The sequence below is a fragment of the Carcharhinus amblyrhynchos genome, chromosome 21 (genome assembly GCF_965287045.1).
Source record: "Carcharhinus amblyrhynchos chromosome 21, sCarAmb.v2.hapA, whole genome shotgun sequence".
NCBI lineage: Eukaryota > Metazoa > Chordata > Chondrichthyes > Carcharhiniformes > Carcharhinidae > Carcharhinus > Carcharhinus amblyrhynchos.
Genome location: NC_137344.1, coordinates 23639717 through 23663056, shown reverse-complemented (window position 1 = coordinate 23663056; position 23340 = coordinate 23639717). Strand labels below are relative to the sequence as shown.

Here is a 23340-nt window from a genome sequence, read left to right as displayed (position 1 = left end):
AAAGTTCGCAAGATCACCGTGTTTGGATGCACTCATCTGATTTTCTTTTTATTTAACTTTAATAAAAGCTTTTTTCCATTTTATACAAAGAAAAAACAGCAAACTCTCAAACTTTGGTACAGTACAGCAGGATCATTTTCAAAAAATACAAGTAGGAAGAGGGAAGAGAGAAAAAAATTCCCATTGTATTCAACGCCTCCCACCGTACAAGTAACAAAAGGATATATTGAAAGACGGAGGATATTAGAATAATAGGATACAGCTGCAATTGGCTCAGCGGTACACAACCAAGAAAATGGCAGTGGATTTTCATCCCTAACCATTAGAAGAGGCACCAACAATACAATACGGTGTCTCTTCACAGGGTATATATTCTGTTTGTACCACAACAAAATTTTATAATCCCAAAACAAGTCCAAAAATGTGCGGGTTAGGTGGATTGAGCATGAAAATTGCCCCTTAGTGTCAGGGAGCTAGCTAGGGTAAATGCATGGGGTTATGGGGTAGGGCCTGGGTGGGATTGTGGTTGGTGCAGACTTGATGGGCTGAATTGCCCCCTTCTGCACTGTAGGATTCTATGAAGAGATACACAAGCCCATAAGTTCTAGGGGGATTTTCCTCACCTGCTGGGAGGACTCATTGGGCCCTACCCATTACCTTCATATTAAAGCACATACCCATCTCCCTGCAATTGCACTGTTCATTTTAATTATAAAGGATATCTGGAGAAAAAAATCCACTGCTAAATGCATGCCAGGGTTATAAGAAAACAGATGAAAATTGTACAGCTTTCTTTAAGGTCAAAAAGTACATTGTGAGGTGCATTCCATTAGGGATAAATGAATGCTCCTGGATACATTAGGATATCAGGATAATAAGTGAAAATTTGCTATCATGTACATGCATAGGATTGCCCCTATCAATGTGATAAATCACACATCAATTAAAAGATGTAATTCCATGGGATACATTCAAGAATTAACAAGGATTAACTATGATGAACCTCATAATATGACACTGAACAGGATAATCAGTGAAATTTGCTTTGTGGCTCAGTCACAAGATTGTCCCTGCCATTATGAAAAAATATAGAACAGGATCAGTAAAAGAAAATAATTACAGGGGGTTCAGTCTAGGATTAACAAGGAGCTGCGGATCATATTCCGAATTATTGCCTTTCACGGACTCTAAAAAGCCGAAGCCTCAAGCTTTGTTGAGCATCCTAACAGACGCTTCAATAGTGACCCTCGGGACAGCAGGATCGTGAAAGGCCTACTGAATTCCAAAAGCCTTCAAATGCTTTCTGACCACATTGGAGCCTTCGAGATTTTGTTACACTGCTGTCAAGAAGTCCAAGGAAAACAAGACTTTCGCCCCATTATAAAGCCAAACCCAGCATTTCCGGCAGCCCCCAAAACTCTCCGATGGCCCCCAAAGCTTTGGAAATGCAGGACAACAGCCCATATTGGTCATCTTTTGTCCTCGAGCATAGGGCATGGTGTGCCCCCTCAAATTGATCCTCCAAGTTCTCACAACAAAGCCATCAAAGTGATTCGGGGATTTTCACAGTAACTTTATTGCAGTGTTAATGTAAGCCTACTTGTGACACTAATAAATAAGCTTTATACTAGTGGCAGCCAGCCTTTGAAAATCCAACTGGGAGCCCGCTCCCAACTCCCTCCAAAAACCAACAACACAGACACCCCCTTCTGGCCCCGATGCTTCAGATCCAGCAGGATATCCGACTAACCATGCAGCAGATTCCTTAAGGATTGCAGCTGAGTCTTGACCAAACAATCAGCACTTTCAACATTAAGGATTCTATCTTCCATCTCACTGAGCTTCTTGCGATATTCTGCAGTTCATCTAATTGAACATTAATGTTGTGTGTGAAAACACCGAGTGCGTCTAGACCTTCAACAATATTTGAAGTCATCTCCAGCAACGCCTTCAAGAACAACAAATCCAAAGGCTGCTCCCCAACCCAGATCATCATGTTGAGGTCCCAGCTGTCCCTCGGAGGTGACTCTGATTATTCCTTATATAGAGGATTTTCCTGGCCCTCTTTGGCATCTTGCCATCAATACACCTCCAAAAATGTCCCAAGGGCATGGCATAGAGTATACATTCCAGGATAAAGTGAATATGAGCTGTACATCAGGATAAAAAAATTAAAATGAGTAGCGCCAGAGCTCATGGAAACATGACTATTCCCACACTCATATCATGTGACCATCCCCCCTTCTCATTTGATTTATAGATGTAGAAAAATGATGAAGATTGCTTAATGTTGTTACAAAAGAACTACTGAGCTGTAGATGTAGAGCATGGTCAATAACTAATCAGTATTAGACTATCTACATTACAGAAGCTATAATATGCATCTTTTTAATATTTACCTGTCTAATAAAGAAGTCACATGCAATGCCTCCATATAGCTGCTCCTTCATCTTAACACAGTTGCTTATGTTTCTCAGACAGAAAACAGGTGGAGAGGTTGAGGAAAGAATTTTCAGAACTTAAGGTTTACACGGTTTGAGGCATGACTGCTAATGCTTAGCTAAAAGTACAAGAGGCCAAAGTTGGAGGAATGCAGCAATCCCAAAGAGTCGTAGGGCCATGGACGTTACAAAAAATAGAGGTGAGGCTCTGCAGCAACTTGAATATGAAGATGATAACATCTATGTTGAGCTACTGGTGGATATGAGTCAACATTGGACAGCAAGCACAGGGATGATGGGAGAGTGGTGTTGCATACAACCCGGAATTCAGGTGGCATAGTTTTGGATTATTTCAAGTTTATGGAGGGTGGAAAATGGGAGGCTAATCAGGACAGCATCAAAATATTTGATATTAATGTAAAGAAAAGCACACAGCAACAGATAGGCTTTTTAGGGCCAAGAAGGATGTCAAGGTTGCAAATAGTCAGGTTTAGCTTGACGGATAGAATTGCTGACTCAGCAATGGAATTTGTGAGCTCATTAGTTTCCTAAGTAGAATCAAATACACTTGTTTGAAACATTGCTTTATTTGTCAGTCCTTCAACTGTTATAGTTATTAGATCATTTTAATACCTGGAGTGACAGCAATGTCACCTAATGATAGGAACTAATATTTCCTTTTGTTTTATTCCCTGTATAGATCAATAAACCTTTAGAAAAATATTTGAATTTCCAGTGACTCACTGAAAGATTCATGTAATAACGTTTCAAGTTTTAAGACTTTTGCTGCAATAAACAAATGAAAGCAACACTGTCTAAACACTATTCAGTAGGCATCTTAAACTCTGAAGAAAAGATCCCCAATATAACTTTTAAAATGACAGAAAAGAACCCTCCAACGTTATATTTTAAGTGGACACTTAATTCTCTAAGAACTTGTCCAACGCTATCTTCAAGTCCTGATAGCTTGCTTCCCTTTTCTTTTTCTAGCTGGATAACTTCTAATTCTTGACTTGATTCTCATAATGAGTGATAAATTGAAAATTCCTCTCTTCAGCCAAGTGAGGCAAATTTTCCAGTCATGTTTAAATCCTCACAAACATGCATCTCAATCTGAACTTGACCTGCCTGCTATGTTTTTCATGGCAACTGAAAGGACCAGCATTCTCACTGCTTATGATGCAGGCCTAGCTGTCTCTATCTTTCTGCACTCTCTCTCAGATTCTTGCAGACTAACCTGTGTGAAAGGTTCAAGGGTATCTTAAGGACACACTGACACTACAATGGCTTTTTATGGCCTGTTCCCCTCTCAAAGCCCCTCTTCACATGAGTGTAAATCACATGGGTCTTGTGTTCAGTGTTATGACCTCCGTAGAGATTGCTAAGTTTTCAAGAGAAATTCGAATTACTATTAGTTGAAAGGATGACATATCAAAATTTGATGCTCTCAAATGCTTTACTGTGTCAAATGATTAAAAAGCACAATTGACAAAACACTATTTTTTAAACAGGCAACTTAAATTTAGATTACAAAAACAGTTCCTTGTCACTTATGCCACTGCCCAGGGTTATATGTCTTATAGCTTCACATCATTTTCATTTAAACATTTACTCCAATTCAGGTTGGCAGGGAGTTGGAACCTATCCTGACAGACACTGGATATTACGCAGGGTTCACCCAGGACAGGACTTAATGCATCACAGGGAACACATTCATGCCCCCACAACAGCCAAACTAAGAGGCAATTTAGCATGGCCAATCCACCTAAGCTGGACATCTTTGAATGTGGGAGGATACCAGCAGATGAAACCACACAGACATGGGAAGAACGTGCAAACTCCACACAAACAGATACCCGAGGCCAGAACAGAACTTGGGTCCTTGGAATTTTGTGGCAACAGCACTAACTAGTTAGCCAGTGCAAAGTTTCATAGCAAACAATTTATTAATTGAATTTAAATTCTATCCATTGCTATGGAGGGGGGATTTAAACCCACACCCCCAGAGTAAGATCCCACTGCCGGGAAAGGCCCTTAGTCTCACAATGATGTTAGCTCTAGTTGGAGAGCTGAACAGAATTAAAAACTATGAAAATTCAAGACCACTATGACTGCTAACAGCTGCTAACATTGCTTAAAGTGGCCTTGAAAAGCTGTTTTCTTATGGAATAGCTGTTCCAAGTGACAGTAAATGATTCCTCTGGGAGCAAAATTAGAAGAAAAAATATAAATTGCGGTAGCTATTCTTTTCTTGACAGTTTCTTCGTCAACTCCGGGAAGCTTGTTTTTGCAACAAATTGACTTTGTTGCTGTTCAATAAATCTTTAAAATATATAGACAAAAGCTACCAGAAAGAAAATGTTGAACTTGTATTTAAAAATTCAAAGGAAACTATGTTTTGAATAAAAATCAATGTAATATGAAAATAAGTGCATTTAATTTCCAGATGTCAATACTGAATTTCAAGATATTAATCTTCTGGATGTTGCTTGTTCATTCAATAGTTGGAGCAAATGTAACTAATTTACTCAGTTGACAACGCAGTGGCATTTTCCAACTAAAAATCATCCATCTAAAAAAAGACAAAGGTTCTTATTAGATATGTACAGAAATCTAGAGTGTCATCTGGACTGCAATAAAATTATATTTAAAAATGCCAACTGAAGAAGTGTTTTATATATTTGGCCCATTTTTATATTCAGCATTGGTCTCATTCTCCCAAGCCTCCACTGACGAATTTGGCAGGAGGTCCAAGCATTGGTTTGTCCTTCTGCTGGTGGCCACCACGTTGGATCAGAAACAAGCTGGAGGCTAGGATGCTAAGGGATACAGGTAAAGGTCCAACCACCCATGCCCAATTCTCCATGGCACCAGTGGGAAAACACGCCAATGCAAAACACATCTGGAGTAATGCCTAGAGCTGCCTCCAGAGTTCAGGTTGGAGGCTGCAGGCAACCCTGTTATCCCACAGCAGTGAATAGGGAAAGCATCTATGGTGCACCTTCCTGATATGGTGTCTTCAAGGGAGTCCATCTTCCAGCCTCAGGATGCTTCTAGAGGTCCATTGTAATTTTCAGGAGATTCACCTTCTTACTTCAATAGAGGGTTAATGATGTTTGGCACCTTTTCAATATGATGCCAGATAGAACAGCAAACTACGCACCAATAGACTGCCACAGGATACAACAATCAAATGGCATAATGAATAAGGTCAGGGTCGAAGGGTTTGGAGTCCTTTCTTGCTGGCCTCTGTAGCACCCCCCACCACCCTGCCATCTTAGTGCTATGTAAAAATTCCACCCCATGTCTTGAAAAATTGTTTATTTTTACATTAAGTAACTGAACAAACTTTTGCTTCATATACTCTTTAAATTCAAAAAGCTATTCTCACCTCTTCATCTTCCTCATCCTCCTCTGACATCATCTTTTCCTCGAGGAAAAAAAAGAACAATATTGTAAACAATTTCACTTGAATACAAATACATGTTGAGGTTTTTCCAACTGTCTAATTTAATCATAAAGCCGGGATTTTCCAGCCCTGCCGGTGACGGAACACATTGTAGGTAAGATGGAAAGTTTGGAGAGGCAGCAAACATCCATTGAATTTGGGAGGGACTTTCTGATCCTGTCCACCTAAAGTTTCACCAAAAAGTACATCACAATACAAATTATCTGCTGTGGGAGTATAAAGAGATGGAGAGGTTATTTTTGCTGAAGCAATTTCATTACCATTCTAACTATAGATGACTATCAGCTGGCCCAGTTATAGTAAATAATTTTCAGACGCGTACCCACAAATGCCATAATAGATCACTGTCATTTTAGGCATTTTGAATAAATCAGGGTGAAAATATGTGCCATGCCATTTTGTGCACTAGAACAAGCAGTATTAAGGCATAGATGTTTGTAAAGTTGGTGCAGCATTTTCCTCAAACAACTTACCCCATTAACAGCCATAAATGGTTAATGATTATGCCCTGCAACTGTTAGCGTATTACCAAACTCCCCATCATCAAATTCCGAATAACTGCATGTCATATGTCAAACTTTATAAATAATAAGTTCACTTCAGGAAGATTAAAACCAGCTTTTATGGCCCACAACCCAAACTTTCTTCCTTCCTACCTCTCTGACCACTCCTCCAGTTAGATAAGGCCATTTGTAATTATGCTGTCCAGTTTGATCCAAAATTGAACTTTAAACCCTAAATTCCCTTCACCACCAAGAATGCTCACTTTCACCACTTTAACACTGCCAGATTCTGCATCTGTCTCAACTCTGCTGCCGCTGATTCCTTTAATGTTTTGCTTTCATTTGCAGACTTGACCATTTTTATGGCCTCTCTACTGGTGCCCCATCCTTCAGCCTCCATAAAACCCAAAGTATTCAAAATAACGCCACACATATCCTGCCCATTGCTACATCCTGTTCATCCACCTGTGCCATTCTTACAGACCCAAGTTGTTTTAATTTCTCAGTGCATTGTATTCGAGATTTTTATTTTCATCTATAAATCCCTTGATAGCCTTGCTCATCCTGTTTTCTTACCATTCTTCACATTTCAGCTTTTTGAGCATAACTCTTTTTAACACAGAGTCCAGAATGTTCTGCCACCATAATGCCACCGTTTGGAACCAGTTACCTAAATCTCTCAAAAAAATGGATCCTGATGTTAACTTAGAGGCTGGTAGGGACACATAATATAGTCAAGTAACCCAGAAGAATGGGTTTCCTTCAGGCACTTTGTTTCTTGGCCACAGCCTATCTGACTAAAGGACAGGAAGGTAAGAAAGCCTGCAGAACCAGACCGCAACTGGCAGAGGAGAAAGGAGATATCCAGTTCAGGGGCAATAGATCAATCAATTGGCCAGAGATACTTTGGGGGGAATGAGGTGGGGGCATTGGAGACACATTGTCCCCGAGGTTTGACATACACAGTCAGCCAGGCTAAAATTTGAAAGGGAAATTAAATCTGAGGCACTTAGCCTCAACGATATTTAAGTAGTCAACCTACCTCTTGGGAGGTTTGGTCACCCACATCCATTCTGTCTCTACTGAACCTGGAGGTTGGTGCATTGGACGTGTGTTAACCCAGCCCAAATCCACCTGTTTTTTGGGTGAAAATTCCCACCTCTGGGTCCATCTTTAAAAACATCCCCAAAAATTCATCTTGGCCATGGAGACTTCAGTCACCTTTCCTATTTGTTTCTTTGTTGGCTTTGTGTCTATTTCATTACATCTGTCTGCCTTGTAACACGTTGAAGGCAGTTTATAAATGCAGCTTCTTTTGTCTTGTCCTCAGCAAACAACAATAATTGGTTGAATAAGTCCAGTCCATATTTTGTCCCTGCACAACTATGATGACTGTGGCAAGTTACACTGACAATTTATTGAAAGCATATATAATGTGCATCTTCAGAAAAAATAGACAATTGATAAATCATGTTACCATGGAAACTGGTATGGCCACAGTATCAATAATGAATATATTTAAAATAGCTCATATCATTGTAATATTACAAAAGAATTAACACAATCTCTCTTCTTAAACCACCCACTGCTACATCCTTCATTTGTACTTCTGCCTTCAGCTGGCAGGACAGGATAGTCAGGCTAACAATTTTCTAATAAAAGTGTAGGTCCATAAGATGCATTTCCATAAGTTGGGCTTGATGTTGGAACTTTTGATTCCGACTCCATTTATTAATTCAGACAGAATCACATTTACATGGGACATAGCTTCAGGGTACAAAAATAAGCAGGTGCCTCATAGGCCTATGATTGAGATATTGGTATGGAATTAAGAAGTCTCACTGAGAATCCTTAACATACATAAACTCAAACTGAAAATGAAGCTGGGAACCAAATTTAAAATACATCAACAAGATTTGTGGAACGTGGTGCAAATTAAACCTGAAATTGTTAATTAACTTACTGAGTCTTAATTCCCAACATTACTTTTACCAGAGATGAGCCCATGAACATCTGTAATGATCCACTTTACTTGCAGAATTGGAGAAATGAAGCAGAGCAACAAATGGCGGGAAAGTGCTTTGTTCCTTTTGCACTGTGACATCTAAATAGAAAACCTGCTTCTCAAGTTTGATTATTTTCTAACTGCGGCAATACACATCTAATCTAATACAGAGGTTTAACACCGATATCTGTTCTTAGATCAGAAATTTCACGTTTTTCATTATCATTGAACAAAGGCTCCATATAATAATAATGCCTTTCAAATTTAACAGTGAGTTTAAACTAGAGATAAAAGTAATGCATAAAACAGGTGGGATGGGAAGGATTAACTATGTTCACCTGTTAGCTGAAGAAAGCTCAAATGTAGATGTCTGTTCAAACAAACCCTGGCATAACAAATTCACTTCTTGCTATAATTTCCTCTAATTCTATTTGTTCACAGTTGTACACAACTCAGCATTTGAGAACTATGTAGCTACTTAAGAGGTGCAAAAGGGGTACCATATTAGCCAGTTTTAAAAGAAATTCTCAGAGTAACAAAATCGTACTGGAGACACCAATAAAAAAGAAAATCAATGTAGCTGCATTCAAAATTTTTGACATTAAGATTAAAAAGAGATTAATGCTATAGTTTCCAAAGTAAAAAAACTCCCCAAACTCCTTCCACTTACCATCTCATCCATTTTTTCTGCCTCCATCTCAAATCTCTCCCTTTCTTGTTCAATAGTTTCAAAGAATGATTTCTCAGCTTGTGCAACTTTGAATTCAATCGTTTCCTCTTCGTCGTCATCTTTGTGTTCCACCACTTTTCCTTGTTCAGATTTAGCACGCTCTTTTACCCGCATTTCACGTTGCCGTGCTTCCAGAATTTTCTCCCGTTTTGTCTCTCTCTCAAACATCTAAGAATATATATATATGTGATTTGTTTGTATTCTGTGAGTGTCGTTGGCTAGGCTAACATCGGTTGCCCATTCTTAATTGCCTTTGAGAAGGTGGTGGTGAGCCATCTTCTTGAACTGCAGCAATCCAAGTAGTGGAGGTACATTCATTGTGCTGTTTGGGACCGAGTTCCAAAATTTGACCCAACCACAGTGAAGGAATGGCGATACAGTTCCAGATCAGTATGCTGCGAGGCTTAGAGGAGAAACTGCAAGTGGTGGTGTTCTCATGCTGCTGCTTTTGCCCTTCTATGTAGTAGAGGTCACAGGTCTGGAAGGCGCTATCAAAGGAGCTTTCATGAGTGGCTGCAGTGCATCTTGTTGATGGTACACACTGCTGCCCCTGTGTATCAGCGATGGAGGGAGTTAATGTTTAATTTTCTGTCTAATATTGCCATGGACTAACATAACTCTCACATAACCTACAAGAAACCAAAAATCTTCTTTTAAAAGTTTGGAGTTTGTGTAAAATTCCAATCAAAGTATATCAGTTTGTATATTAAACAATGTCATAATGGAACTGATGAAATAACACCTCCAGTATAAAGAAATCAGTTATTGATGCAAAATTACACTCAGTTTACAAAGGATAAATTACCAGAGTTTCAGCATCTACTCTTCCTAATTTAACATTAAAAACCAATGGCTTTTGGAAATATTAACTTATTGGGGTGATCTTACCAGTTCGTCATGCTAGTTAGCGGGGGAAGCCAGTTAGATCGCGTGAAAGATGGAAAACCAGCGTTCATGCCTGTTTTGCGACCTCTCATGGTCTTACTGTCCTGATCTGCCTGCGTAATCAGCCTCACAACCGAAAAGGGGGTGGGGGGCTTGGGGGTGATCGGCTGTTGGGAAGCTGGAACTGGGGGGGTGGCATTTTGGTCGGTGGGGGGGGGGGGGGGGGGGGTAGTGGGGAATGCAGGAATTACAATCTCCCAGTGCACTGTGCAATCTTGACACACTGCAGTGGGAAATCAGAGCATGTGCGCAATCATGCCCTCTAGCAGTTTGAAGCTGGCTTGCCAGCAAACTTAGGCCGTGCCCCCTCCCCTGCTGGCAAGAATTAGGTTGTGGCTCATTTTTTTTGAACTTAGTGCCATAAGATTTGATATTTTTTCCTCGTTGAAAAAATGGGTCTGAAACTCTCCTGTTTTGATGCTTGTTCGGCACTCAATAATTTTTTGGTATGATCGCCCCCATTATGTGGGAAATTGAGGTTAATGTTAAAACTGCCTTCTTAACATGTCACAATAATTTTGTGATAATCCAAAATCATTGAGCATATCACAAAGCAGTTTACAACTTTGGTTAGTTTTCATTCAAAGGGCATGAAATACATTTGCCCCATTTCTTTGCTGTGGGGCAGCAATTGGCAGCATGCCCATGCTGATTGGAAATAGGGTGTGTAAGACATAAAATTTGCCTAACACCGTGGGGATGATTCTCTGGGGCCACTAGCTCTCCCGACAGCATGTTAAATCATGCATGAGGGCCAAATCAGGATTCTCACCGGTTGTCAAACCCATTGTAAGTCTCCTGGCACGATTCATGCCGGGCAGCTTTTTCATGTTTAAAGATGTTAAATCCACCTCATTTTGCGCTGCCAGCACAGCGGGAAAAGCACCAATTTTCCCACTGGCGGAAACAGTTTGATTTTTCTCAGGAAAATCAGGTATCTATGGTTGCGGCCTGGAAAATGTGGTCCTCATACAGCACCAGTCCTTACTTCAGCGTAGGCATCATCTGCACTCACCTGGCAGCTGAATAGCATTTTTTAGAAACCACATGCTCCAGATACCCTTCCATTTATAAATGGAAAGTTACTGCAATGCTCAGTGTCCACTGCCAGAGAGGTCACATCACTCCAAAGGAAGGACAGGGCTTCCGGACCACTCAGCCTGGACTCACTCTGCCAAGAGATTGAAAGCAGAAAGGAGGCCACATTTTCAGCAGGGGACAAGAAATCCTTCACAGTGACCCAATGAAGGTTTTGGGAGCATGTGACAAGGACACTGAATACCACAATGTGAGCATGGCACCACAGACTGCCAACAATGTTGCAAAAAGATTAATGACCTGACTTGGGTAGTCAAGATTAATGAATGCATCCACATTAGCATTTTGAATCTCTCGCACTATTCAATTTCCCATATTCTTATCACTCATCCCAGCACCATGACACACACCCCTCACACCTCTCAATATATCACACCCTGATAAACAGGATTAACATCCTTACATTACTTCTCACTCTTATATCTTTGAAGTACACCCTGTGCGTATACACACCTCTACATAGTGCCAACTATTTAGTTTGCAACCCAAAAAACATAGCCAGTATCATTCTGCCTTTTCTTGCAGGAGAACAATTGGTGGGAAAGTCAGAGGATCAGGATGATTACATTCCCTCAGAGCCCTGGAGGGATATTCCTGCAGAAATGGGGCAGCAAGTTGTATCTGGGGCCATCTCAGACAATGGCAAGTTGCTGCCTTATGCATTTTCTCCACTAATTTCTGACCCTCATCCTGGGAAAGATGCCGTTAAATGGAATGGCTGTTAGTGATGCAGGAGGATGGCTTCATCAGGACACTGGGCACAGTGCAGTGCTGAGTGACCATCCTTCACACTCTGGAAATAGTGGGCATCTCCATGGCAATGCTGCCAGACGGACCAATGATGAAGCAGCTATTAGCCACAATCATAGCTTTCCACTGCTGCAAAGGCGGAGGCTTGTCTATGCATCAGTGTTGCATTGGAATCTCAGAAGGCGGCAATAAAATCCCTTTCTGCAAACATGAAGGCTCAGGTTGCTGCCTCCCTGGCTCAGTCAACAGCTATTGTGGAAACATTCTCACAGGGCATGCTGGCTTTCACAACATGGCAAAAAGCTCTGTTCCAGCACATGACAAGGAATGCTGAGGGAATGGCAGCAGCAGTATGGAGCACAAACTTGCTGTTCTCTTCCAGGACAACAGCACTTGTACTCCCACCCCTGCCATTTTGCTATTGCCACTCAGCCAGCTTGTCTAGACAGCTGCCACACATACAGTTAGTGCATAGTTCGGAGGGGGTGGGGGGGGAGCTTAAGCACCAGGCTTACTGGTGGTTGGGTAGCATTTGGTGCCATTCTTCAGTAAAGGGATGAGGCATGGGACAAGAGGTCATCTGTTTTTCTGTGTGTGTCACTCTCTCTCAAGAGAGTAGTCAACAACAGTCTGAATTAAAGGCAGCCAGGGGAACAGAGATAAAGGGAGTGATTTTCCCAGCAGCAGCACAGCAGGTTGGGAGACATTAGTGGAGGCCATGCTGTGGGCTTCCCACTGGGTGCCCAATGTGTCTCCAGCCACCAGAATTCTGATACCAGAAATTGGCCCAGGACTGAAGTCTCGAGGCCCACTTGCCTCCATCCACCACTCCAGGAGGTTTACAACAGCTCCTTACTAATGGGGAGCTGACAGCCTGACCCCTCTGGAGTGGAGGGCGTCCATGGAGACCCCACGGAGGTCAGGGGTAAGGAGGGGTGCCTCCTGGGCACTGCCAGACTGGCAGTGCCAGCTTGGCCCCCTCGCACTAAGGGGCAAAATGGCAATGCCCAAGGGCAACTTGACACTGCCATTGGGCATCAGGCAGTGCCAAGGGAGTGGAGCCACATGGGCAGGGCCTATTGAGGGGGCTCTGGGGTGGGGCAGAGAAATCGATGGAGATGGCAGGCTCCCACTGCCACTCTGCAGTCAGGATTGTGAGCAGAGAAAGAAAATGACTGATCAGGGCTGGCCTTTGGGATGGGGGTGTCGGCCTGCTGGGAGTGGTTGGGACAGTGGGGGTGAGATATTGGGACAGGTTTGTGCGGGGGCGGGGGGGGAGGTGTTCAGGACTGGCCTGGACACGTCTGGGTGACCAGCGGACGGGCCACGGAAGGGTGGATGCACAGCCAGCATTGGGGGGATTGCTGTGCTAGACAGCAATTGGGAGGCTGGCAGTGTGGGCTATTGTGCACGCACCCATCTCTGCTCTGACAGATCAGTGCATGCACAGTGGCCCGGCTCAGTGCCACGCTGCTGGCCTCTCCAGCAGGAATAGATCTCGCCCCCTGACTTTTAACGAGATTCACGCTAGGGCTCCCTGTGATGCACGGAGTGTGGGAGATTCATTTCAAAAATCCCGCTGAAAAAAAAATGATTTACTCCAATTTTTATGCAAATTCGGCGCTTAGATTTTTTTGGGAAAATTCCACCCATATTGTTTTCCACACAGGGATGGAGGCTGTAGGATGTTAGCGTGAGGCATTCATATGTATAGCCTACAGGAAAGAAGATTAGTGACAGTTAATTCAATGACTTTTGAAATCCAAAGTGAATTTAGCCAATGAGAGGGACCAAATACTATATTTGTAACTTTAATAATAGGGAAAGAGGCATCCAATTCAAAATTGGGATTCTGTTCCTTCAACTATTTCATGCAAAATAATCCTATTTGAATCATAGAATAGAATCACAGAATCGCTTTAGCGCTGAAGGAGGCCATTTGGCCCACTGAGTCTGGACCAACTCTCTGACAGAGTATTCCACCCAGAACACATCTCCATAACTCCACACGTTTATCCCATAGCTAATCCTCCGAACCTACACATCTTGAGCCACTAAGGGACACTTAGCATGGCCAATCCACCTAACCTGCACATCTTTGGACTGTGGGAGGAAACTGGAGGACCAAAGGAAACCCATGCAGACATGGGATGAATGTACAAACTCCACACAAGCAGTCACTGAAAGCTGGAATTGAACCAGGTCCCTGGTATTGTGAGGCAGCAGTATTAACCACTGTGCCACCTGTTTGCTTGTACTCAGTTAACCTTGTCTCACTTGAATGCTTCTCAAGTAGGCCATATTAGAATTTTGTTACGGTATCTCATATTTATCTAATCAGCATTAGTTCACTATCAAGTATACTGTAGGCTTCTTAAAATTCCCTGCTATTACACTCATTTTTAGATCTGAAGCATAGGCCTCAGAGTTGTAGCTTACTTAAAATCATTTTAAATGCAATGGGTTCCATCAATTTTACACATAAGTCTGCATCTCAGTGGTAACAGACTGATTGCAGCAACAGTGATCAAACTCTCTAGCTTGGACTACTTACGGCATTTACAAGTGATTTTTCATTTTTCTGGTAAGTACAGAAACCTGATGAGAACTCAAGCAGGGATGTTGTGCCCAGGTAAGAACCACAGGCAAGTAATCGTCCATTGTCTTGGATACGCAAACTGTACAGAGGGTCGTCACACACCTAATTGGGTGGGATGGGGAGAGAAAGAAGAGAATGTAGTTAGGAAAACAGTATGGATTTAGCAAATTGACAATGACACACATAAACAATAAGAAGGGAATACTGATTCTCCCTTTTTAACTAGCAATATATCTAAACCCAACTTTCCTTCAGCGTCAGAATGACATTCCAATCTGTGCAGTGCAGAAAGAGAGAAGTGCTTTATTCAGGATTTTTCATTACAATCACAGCACTTCACAGAAATAGAAAAATTCCACCACCAAACACCAAATGAAACAAGAACCAAAAGTCACAACTTAAAGACTGCCACGTTCGACTAAAACAATTTCACAGTAATTGAACTAGAACAAAAAAAAACTAACAAGTGGTCAGCAACTGCGCTGTTAAAACATTAATACTTAAGAGTTTCATAAAAATTATAATTTAGGCGGAGAAATTATTAGATGAAGTCAATGAGAATGTTGCTTCAAGGTATGTTAAGCCATTGGAACAAGAAAATATCAGTGTGAATTTAGAACACATCTTTGAAAAAAACTCTTGACATGTTTATTACTCTTTCAACCATCTGCAAGGAAGGATCAATGATAATAGATGAGCTGTAAATCTTAACTAATAAGGTTAGAAAGCTGAAATACTAGAAAGGCAAGCACAAATACTTAATGTCCCTTCCTTGCCTTTGACATTTTCTTAATAAGAAAATTTACATCTGATCCTTTAAAGGCAATTGAGCAGTAGGACTCAAGATTCATGCTTACTAGTTTCCACATGCTGAGTTCCTGATCTTAATTCTATCACTGTGATGAGCATGATGCAGATACCAGGTGCTTCTCCACAGGGAGCAAAATAACAGATGAAGAGTCGAGATGCTCTTACACACCAAATAAGCAACTCCAGAAAATGGTTTGCTGTCTTGAGAAGCATATTCGCAAACATTAAAAAGTCACATTCTTAGAAAAAAAAACCTACTACATTTAACTGTGCAGAAAACTTCCTGTCAGATATGTTAGCAAAGTTCCCTAAGTGTGACAGAGGGCCTCTCTGTGGTGAGAGATGGTTCAGCGAAGTAACCTAAAAGTGTTCCATCTCACTATATACACAGTAACAGGAGCAAGTCAGCTTGTGCAATTTTCCCATATAATGAAAACTCTTGATCCGACTGTGTGTCAGGAAGATGCAATGACAAGCCACTTTCCTATTTCAGTGGCACAATGGATAACGTGTCTGACTACAGATCAGAAGATTCTATGTTTGACTCCTGGCTGGGTCGGTTTGCAGTTTTAGGGTGGCACTGTTGGCACAGTGGTTAGCATTACTGTCTCACAGCATGAGAGACCCAAGTCCAATTCCAGCCTCGGATCACCGTCTCATGATGCTTGCACATTCTCCCCATGCCTGCGTAAGTTTCCTCCGGGCATTCCAGTTTCCTCCCACAGTCTAAAAGACATGCTGGTTAGGTGCACTGGTCATGCTAAATTCTCCCTCAGTGTGCCCAAACAAGCGCCAGAATGTGGCGACAAGGGGATTTTCACAATAACTTCATTGCAGTGTTAATATAAGCCTACTTGTGACACTAATAAATAAACTTTAAACTTAAAGTATAGTCAGGGGAATAGACACAGTCCTCTGTAGCAGGGATCAAGAGTCTTGACGTCTGTGTTGGCTGTCCAGGGTTCAGGACATCTAGTTTGGGCCAGAGAGGAACTTGTGGAGGGCAGGAGAGGATCCAGTGATCATGGTCCATGTAGACACCAATGATATAAGTAGAACGAGGAAGGAAGCTCTGTGTTCCCAGTTTGAGAAGTTAGACACTAAATTGAAGAACAGAATCTCCAAGGTTATAATCTCTGGATTATTACTTGAGCTATATGCAAATTTGCAAAGGGTACATAAAATCCAAGAGATGAATACATGGCTCAAAGACTAGTGTGGGGGAAGTGGGTATCTGTTCATGGGGCATTAGCATCTGTACTGGTGAAAGTAGGGCTTACCGTTGGGCAGTGTATATCTGAACCATGTTGGGACCAGTGTTCTTGTGGACTGTATAATTAGGCAAGTATAACTAGGGAAGTAGAGAGAGCGGAAGGGTTCAGTTGCTTAGAAAATTAGAAAGTCAAAGTTAAAACAAGGTTAATAATCAGATTGAGTGTTAACAGAAAACTATAGGGAGGGACAGATCATATGAACATCATATTACATCAAAGGCTCATACAAGAGCTCTAACTAGGAGTGGGGAGGGTTCCAAGAATGGAAGGTTTAAACAAATCAGGGGGAGTGTGGCACAGTATAGTGAGGAGGAACCTGGCTTTCATAGTGTGGCAGACCAGGGCAGGAGACATAAACAAAACTATACAACACAGAGCAAATCCAGAATTGTAAACAACTGTAAAAAATCAAAGTTCAATGTTCTTTATCTGAATGCAGGAAGCATTTGCAAGAAGATAGCACAGATTGCAACATATCAGTATGATGTTTTAACTATTACAGAAATGTGGTTGCAGGGTGACCAGGATCAGGAGTTCAACATTCCAGGTTTCCAATATTCCAAAGAACAGGCCAAAGGGGAAAGGAGGTGGGGTGGCATTGTTAATCAAGGGAGTTTCAGAACAGCGCTGTGTCATGACATAAAGATAATGGATAGTGATGGAGAATTGGTTTACTTTGAAATCATGAGTAGCAGGGGAAAGACGACAAGGGTGGGAATAGTCTATGGTTCCCCAAAATGGGGAAATATCAAGGACATGTTTGCAGGGAACTGCAATTATCATGGGAGATTTTAATCTGATTGAACAAACCAAACCAACAAGGGTAGTGCAGAAGAAGAATTTGTGGAGTGCAGATGTTCAAACAGCTGGTCCAAAAAGCTCAGCAGGAGTTTACTCGAATCAAAAAAAAAGAAATTCCACAAAAAAGTGGCAAAATCCATGGTGAACAAAAGAGGTCAAGAATAAGGTTAAATTGAAAAGCAGGATATACAAAGTAGCAAGGAATTGTGGTAGACCACAGGACTTGGAAGATTTTATGATTCAGCAGCAGAAGACTAAGAAGTTCATAAGAAGGGAGAAAATGAATTTTGGGAGAAAACTTGGCACGCAGCATTAACAATGAACAGTAAGAGTTTCTACGGATATATAAATAGGAAGTGCGTGGCTAAGACCTCTATTGAATGAGTCTGTTAAATTGATAATAGCAAACAAAGAAATGGCAGCTATGCCATTGGAAGACATTGCAAATATTCCTAAGATATCAGATGGACTAATTTCAAATAATATGGTAGAACTTACAAAATTCTAATCACAAGGGATAGAGTATTAGAGAAACTCAACAGACTTAAGGCGGGCAAGGTATCTGTAGGTGCCTGCTGAAATTTACATGAGATAGATCTTGATTTTGTACAGTTGTGTAAAAAAACAGTGATAAGCAAGTCTGCAGCCCATTTTACATATTTTTCCCAATTTTTATTTCCATTTGCAGCAATGGCAATTAATACAACAAACCAATCACAGTACCTTAACACTGAGTGCTGGATCACTATGTTTAAATAACAAATCCCAAACATCCACAGTTCCATCCATTTTGGTTGTGAAGAAAACAGCTGGTCTTATAGGGCTCCAACAACCATCCGTCAGATTGCTCATATGGTATCTATAACAAAAAACAGCACAGCATATTTGACCAATTAATTTTAAAGATTTTTTTCTTCATGGAGACAAAGTATCTGTAACCCTTCTGGACTACAACCATAGCTCTGCTTGAATAGCTGAAAATTAGACCAGCATCCGCATACTCTTGAGTCTTGGCTTGCTCTGATAGTTTCTGCGTGGCCTTCTCTAGGATGGAGCTTCTATCCACCTAAGAAGCAACGCATCTGGGAGATTGTACTTTCCTGCATTTCCAGCCTGAGAGAAGAGTAACAGCTTGTGTGACAGGTAGCAGGGCTAGGTGTACTGGCCTATCACTCAGTAAAAGTAGAGCTCATCTGTCAGTCTAAGCTCAGGTCATGTCCATGATCCCTCAGGATTTGAAGAAAAACTTTCACCCTGATGTAAAACATGATTTAGAGCTTTCCTTTGCCCTCCATGAACTTGGCACTCTCTGTGCAAATGGAGCCTACAAGCATTGGTTCACACTGCTTTAGATGGCCTTCCCCTAACTGGCAGAGCTAGCGCCAGAAATTTCAGGAATTTATACTCAGATCATAGGATTTTCAGACAAGATCTTTTCTTAATCTCCTGTCCAGTCCATTTTTGATTGATCAGATTGCACTTAGAAACATAATATATATCTGGGTTAATTAATACCTTTAAGTATTAATGCTTACCATATCTATTTATTTATCACTAATATTTATCACTAATTGTGGTCATGTTTATTATGAATGGATATGGCCTGCACCAAGAGAATAGATTGATCTCTTCAACATGGGATATGTATTGTTAGCACAAGTGGGCGAAATGACCACTATGGACTCAGGGCGAAGTTCAATAACGGCACATCTTTATTTTCTTTTATGTCGACGGAGAAGCACAGTCAGGACATACAATTGGACTGTCCCGAAAGCGCTCTGCCCATCCCTCGCAGCAGGCTATAGTTATACCTGAACTTCGGTGCAGTATGCAATTCAAATGCTAATACTTTATTTACAGTATTCGACCTCAGCCATCCTATCTCAATGTTTCCAAGTGTTGAGGAAATTGTTTTAGGTGTGTGTTAATTGTTTTGTCTGATTGGTTATTTAATAGTCTAGAATCTCCGGGGTCTGAACCATAGGCGTGTCATTGATCTCAAAAGAGGTTTTAAGGGGCCAGGAATGTTTCCTTAACTATGCTAATTTTAGGTGTCTCCATGGGTTGTTTGACTGTTTTAAAGGTGCTGATTTTGATGGGGTGGAGATTTAGTTCTTGTACGTGCCATCCTGTCCAACTTCCCTTATGTGCTAGCATTCTAAAAGCATGCTCTTGCCTACTGATCGGTGTCTGTTACTTTGTGATTCCCAGTGGAGGGCTCTGAGGGTAGCTTTAGTTTGCTTCCATTTTGTGTGCCCAATTTCATAAAATTTGTTGTCCGATAACAGTATTAAATTCAGTTAATAAGGCATGATAACATCTTCTTCAAAACAATCTTGGTTTTCAACTTTAAACTTCATATATCCTGCAGGGGCATAACTGCACAAAAAATTTTAAAACAAAACATGTTATTCTCAGTGAAGTTTAGAAGGTACTGATTTGGTAAGGGGAAGAATCTCATGTAGCAGGATAGCTTGCAGAGCTAAAAACTAAGGCTCCCTTATAGATACAGATCACTGACAATCGGGTTCAAATAACTGCAGATGCAATTACAGACTAGCTTCTGATCCCATACAAAGTCTCAGTAACACCTTATACTAATTTTGACGTCAAAAGAGAGAATAAGCAGTTTGCAACTGTTCTAATACCATTTCACAATAAACTGAACTTTACAAGACTGAAATAAAAATATTACTGCTTTAACAACATTCCTTCAAGACTAAAATATTCCATTTAAGATGGAAGTGGAGATGAATAAAACACACTAGTTCAATGAATTATAACATTGTTATCCCATCTCTAAAACAGAGGTTAAAATCCTGTTCTGACACATAGGATATTTTGCTGTGTTCAGATAACTTAAACAGGATTATTTCAACCAATTTCTTATTTGGTAATCTAGTATGTGAAATAAACATCACACCAGACATGTACAGTCTTCTCTCCTGTGACTGCTGATTCAACATAAAAATATTTTAGAATTATGTCAAACTTCTTCTGAGCTTTTGTGTTTCAATGAACATTGAAAAGAAGCATTTCACCCCCCAACTTGGTCAGTCACCCTGACCAACACAGAATCTATATATGATTATTGTTAGAAAAATACAAATGACCATAGTTAAACCAAAATTGACAGTAACAACTGTTAATTATCCCCTCCGTACCTTAATCCTATTCTCATCTCAAACAACCAAAAGGCAGCCTCAACACTATTCTATCAGTTGTGTAAAAGCAACATGAGAGCCCCTTCTGGTGCAGTAACAAAATATTGGTAGGATACAGGTCAAAATGACCAAGTACGCATCAACATTAAGTCCATATAACATTACCATGTCCTTTTCTTTCTTGCATCTGTGCTCTCATTTTATGAAAATTTATACAGAACTCAGTGCTGCCAACTGTACAAAAAAGTGTGTGATTTAGATCTGACAAGACCAGCTAATTTTATTCAATTGAGAAAAGTATTCACTGTGTCGTGGTTGTGAGCATTTTTTTCAACGTGGAGCAACTTAAATGTAATCAAAGCAACAACAGATTTGGATGTCAAATTGCTAAAGCCTGATTCAATCCTTTACTGGCATGCCACAAGTTGTCATAAAGTCTTTAGTACTGCATGAATTTTGCAAACCTTTGAATTTGCTGAGTTTCCATTTCACATGCATGTTATCTTCAGGGCACCACAGAGAACATTTATGTCAAATTTCATGCAGGCCGGAGTGTGAATACTTAAAAGTGACTCTAGTTATCTGAAAGTAATTGTGCAAATTGTGCTCTCATAATCCAGCTGAACATAGATGACTAGGCCATACTTGGTAATAATTGGAAGAAACATAGTAACGCCATGTGGAGTTCAGTGTAGCATTCAGAATGATTCTGGATTGGAAATTAAGAATGTTGCATCAGGGAAATCTTAGGCAAAATGATGATTCATAGCAAAATCTAAGCAGCAGTTTTAATATCATAAAACACAGCAGAAGGCAACTCTGAGACAACAGTAAAGAAAGAGAAAACATGCATTTATATAGTACTTTTTTCACAACTGTACTATGACCGAAAGCATTTTAAGAAGGCCTTTTAAAACGTAGGGGTGATTCTCCCACCCTGAAGCATTGGGATGGGAAAATTGTGTGTGGGCCATTTTGTGGGATTTGCGCAAGCGTTCCCGACGATTGCGCGTCTGCCAGAGCCAGAGAACAGGCACAGTCGGGACCGCACTGGAAACCAGCGGGAAGAGAGGTAAATGATTTTAATTTTTTTAAAAATGCATTTTAAATCTCATTATCAGGCCTAGCACAGAATCCTCCGGGCCCAATAACATCTCCCACTCCGCCAGGAGTATTTCACTCTAGTGGGGTTCAGAGTAGCTCCCAACTTGTGAGGAACTAGCGGGAGACCCCTCCAGAGTGAAGGGAGGGCAATTAGTGTCCTCCCAAGAGGTTGGGCCCCCCTGGACATTCCAGCCTGTGCCCCCAGCACTGCCCAAGAGGCAAAGTGCCCATGCCCAGAGGCATCTTGGTAATGCCCATTGGACAGTGCCAACAGAGGGGCCTATTGTGGATGGAGCCTAGGACGTAATCGGGGGGATCTTGCTGCAACTCTGTATTGGGATTGGTCAGGGCTGGAGGGAGGCCAGAGATCATGGTGGGCTGTGGGTGGGTGGGGGGGTCTCCCATGGTGTGGGGGTCGGGGGGGGCTGGAGATCGGATGCTCCAGGACCAGGGCGGGGAGGGGTCAGGCTGGCCTGGGGATACTTGTGCAGGCTATGATTGGACCGAGGGGAGGGCTGGGGTGGCAGCACTGCAGGGTTCCTGGGCTGGCCAGCAAATGGGGAGACTGACAGATAGGGGCCGCTCCGCATGTGAATGGGCCCAGAACTGTCAGCTTCTGGCATGATATACATTAAGTGGCAGAACCCTTAAGAGTATTGATAGGCAAAGGGATCTGGGTGTACAGGTCCACATGTCACTGAAAGTGGCAATGTAGGTGGAAAGGTAGTCAAGAAGGCATATGCCATGTTTGCCTTATCGGCCAGGGTATTGAGTTTAAAAATTGGCAAGTCATGTTGCAGCTTTATAGAACCTTAGTTAGGCTGCACTTGGAAAAGTGTTCAATTCTGGTCGCCACACTACCAGAAGGTGAGGTTTTGGAGGGGGTACAGAAAAGATCTACCAGGATGTTGCCTTAGCTATGAGAGGTTGGAGAAACTTGGTTTGTTCTCACTGGAGCAACAGAGGTTGAGGGGAGATTGATAGAAGTCTACAAGATTATGAGAGGCATGGACAGAGTGGATAGTCAGAAGCTTTTTCTCAGGACGGAAGAGTCAATTACTAGGGGGCATAGGTTTATGGTGTGAAGGGCAAGGTTTAAAGGAGATGTACGAGGCACATTTTTTACACAGAGTAGTGGATGCCTGGAACTCATTGCCGGGGAAGTAGTGAAAGCGGATACAGTAGTGACTTTTAAGGGGCGTCTTGGCAAGTACATGAATAGGATGGAAATAGAGGGATATGGTCCACAGAAGGGTAGGGGGTTTTAGTTAAGTCGGGCAGCATGTTGGTGCAGGCTTGGAGAGCCAAAGAGCCTGTTCCTGTACTGTAGTTTTCTTTGTTCTTTGTATCGGCCCCAGCCCCCTGACTTTTAATGAGAGTCACGATTATACCTCTGCATTGCACAGAATGTGGAGATTTGGGTTTGAAGTTGAACTGAAAAAACAGTCATGATTTACATCAGTTTTCTTGCCAATTCAGCACTTTTGGAAGAATTGCCCCCGTAGTTACTGTTTCATACAATCATAGAATGGTTATACTAAAGAAGGGACTGGAAGGGTCAAGAACTAGAAGACACTGACAAAAGGACCAATGGTGACATGAGGAAAAACTTATATACACAGCAAGTGATTAGGATCTAGAATGTAC

The 23340-nt window shown here is 41.5% G+C and overlaps 1 protein-coding gene across 3 annotated transcripts in view; it reads right to left on the bottom strand.

Moving 5' to 3' along the window:
• Positions 1-4797: 4797 nt before the first annotated feature.
• dnai2b (dynein, axonemal, intermediate chain 2b) overlaps positions 4798-23340 on the bottom strand; it is a 61255-nt gene continuing 42712 nt past the window's right edge. For 2 of the 3 annotated variants that reach the window (XM_080208826.1, XM_080208827.1), the window contains 5 exons: positions 18149-18284; positions 14496-14642; positions 9089-9316; positions 5833-5871; positions 4798-5013 (listed from right to left, as the gene is read on the bottom strand). In XM_080208826.1, the coding sequence (XP_080064952.1) occupies positions 4999-5013; positions 5833-5871; positions 9089-9316; positions 14496-14642; positions 18149-18284 (565 nt within the window). In that variant the 3' untranslated portion in view covers positions 4798-4998. The remainder of the gene's footprint in view (positions 5014-5832; positions 5872-9088; positions 9317-14495; positions 14643-18148; positions 18285-23340) is intronic. The other variant, XM_080208828.1, reaches the window with a different exon arrangement.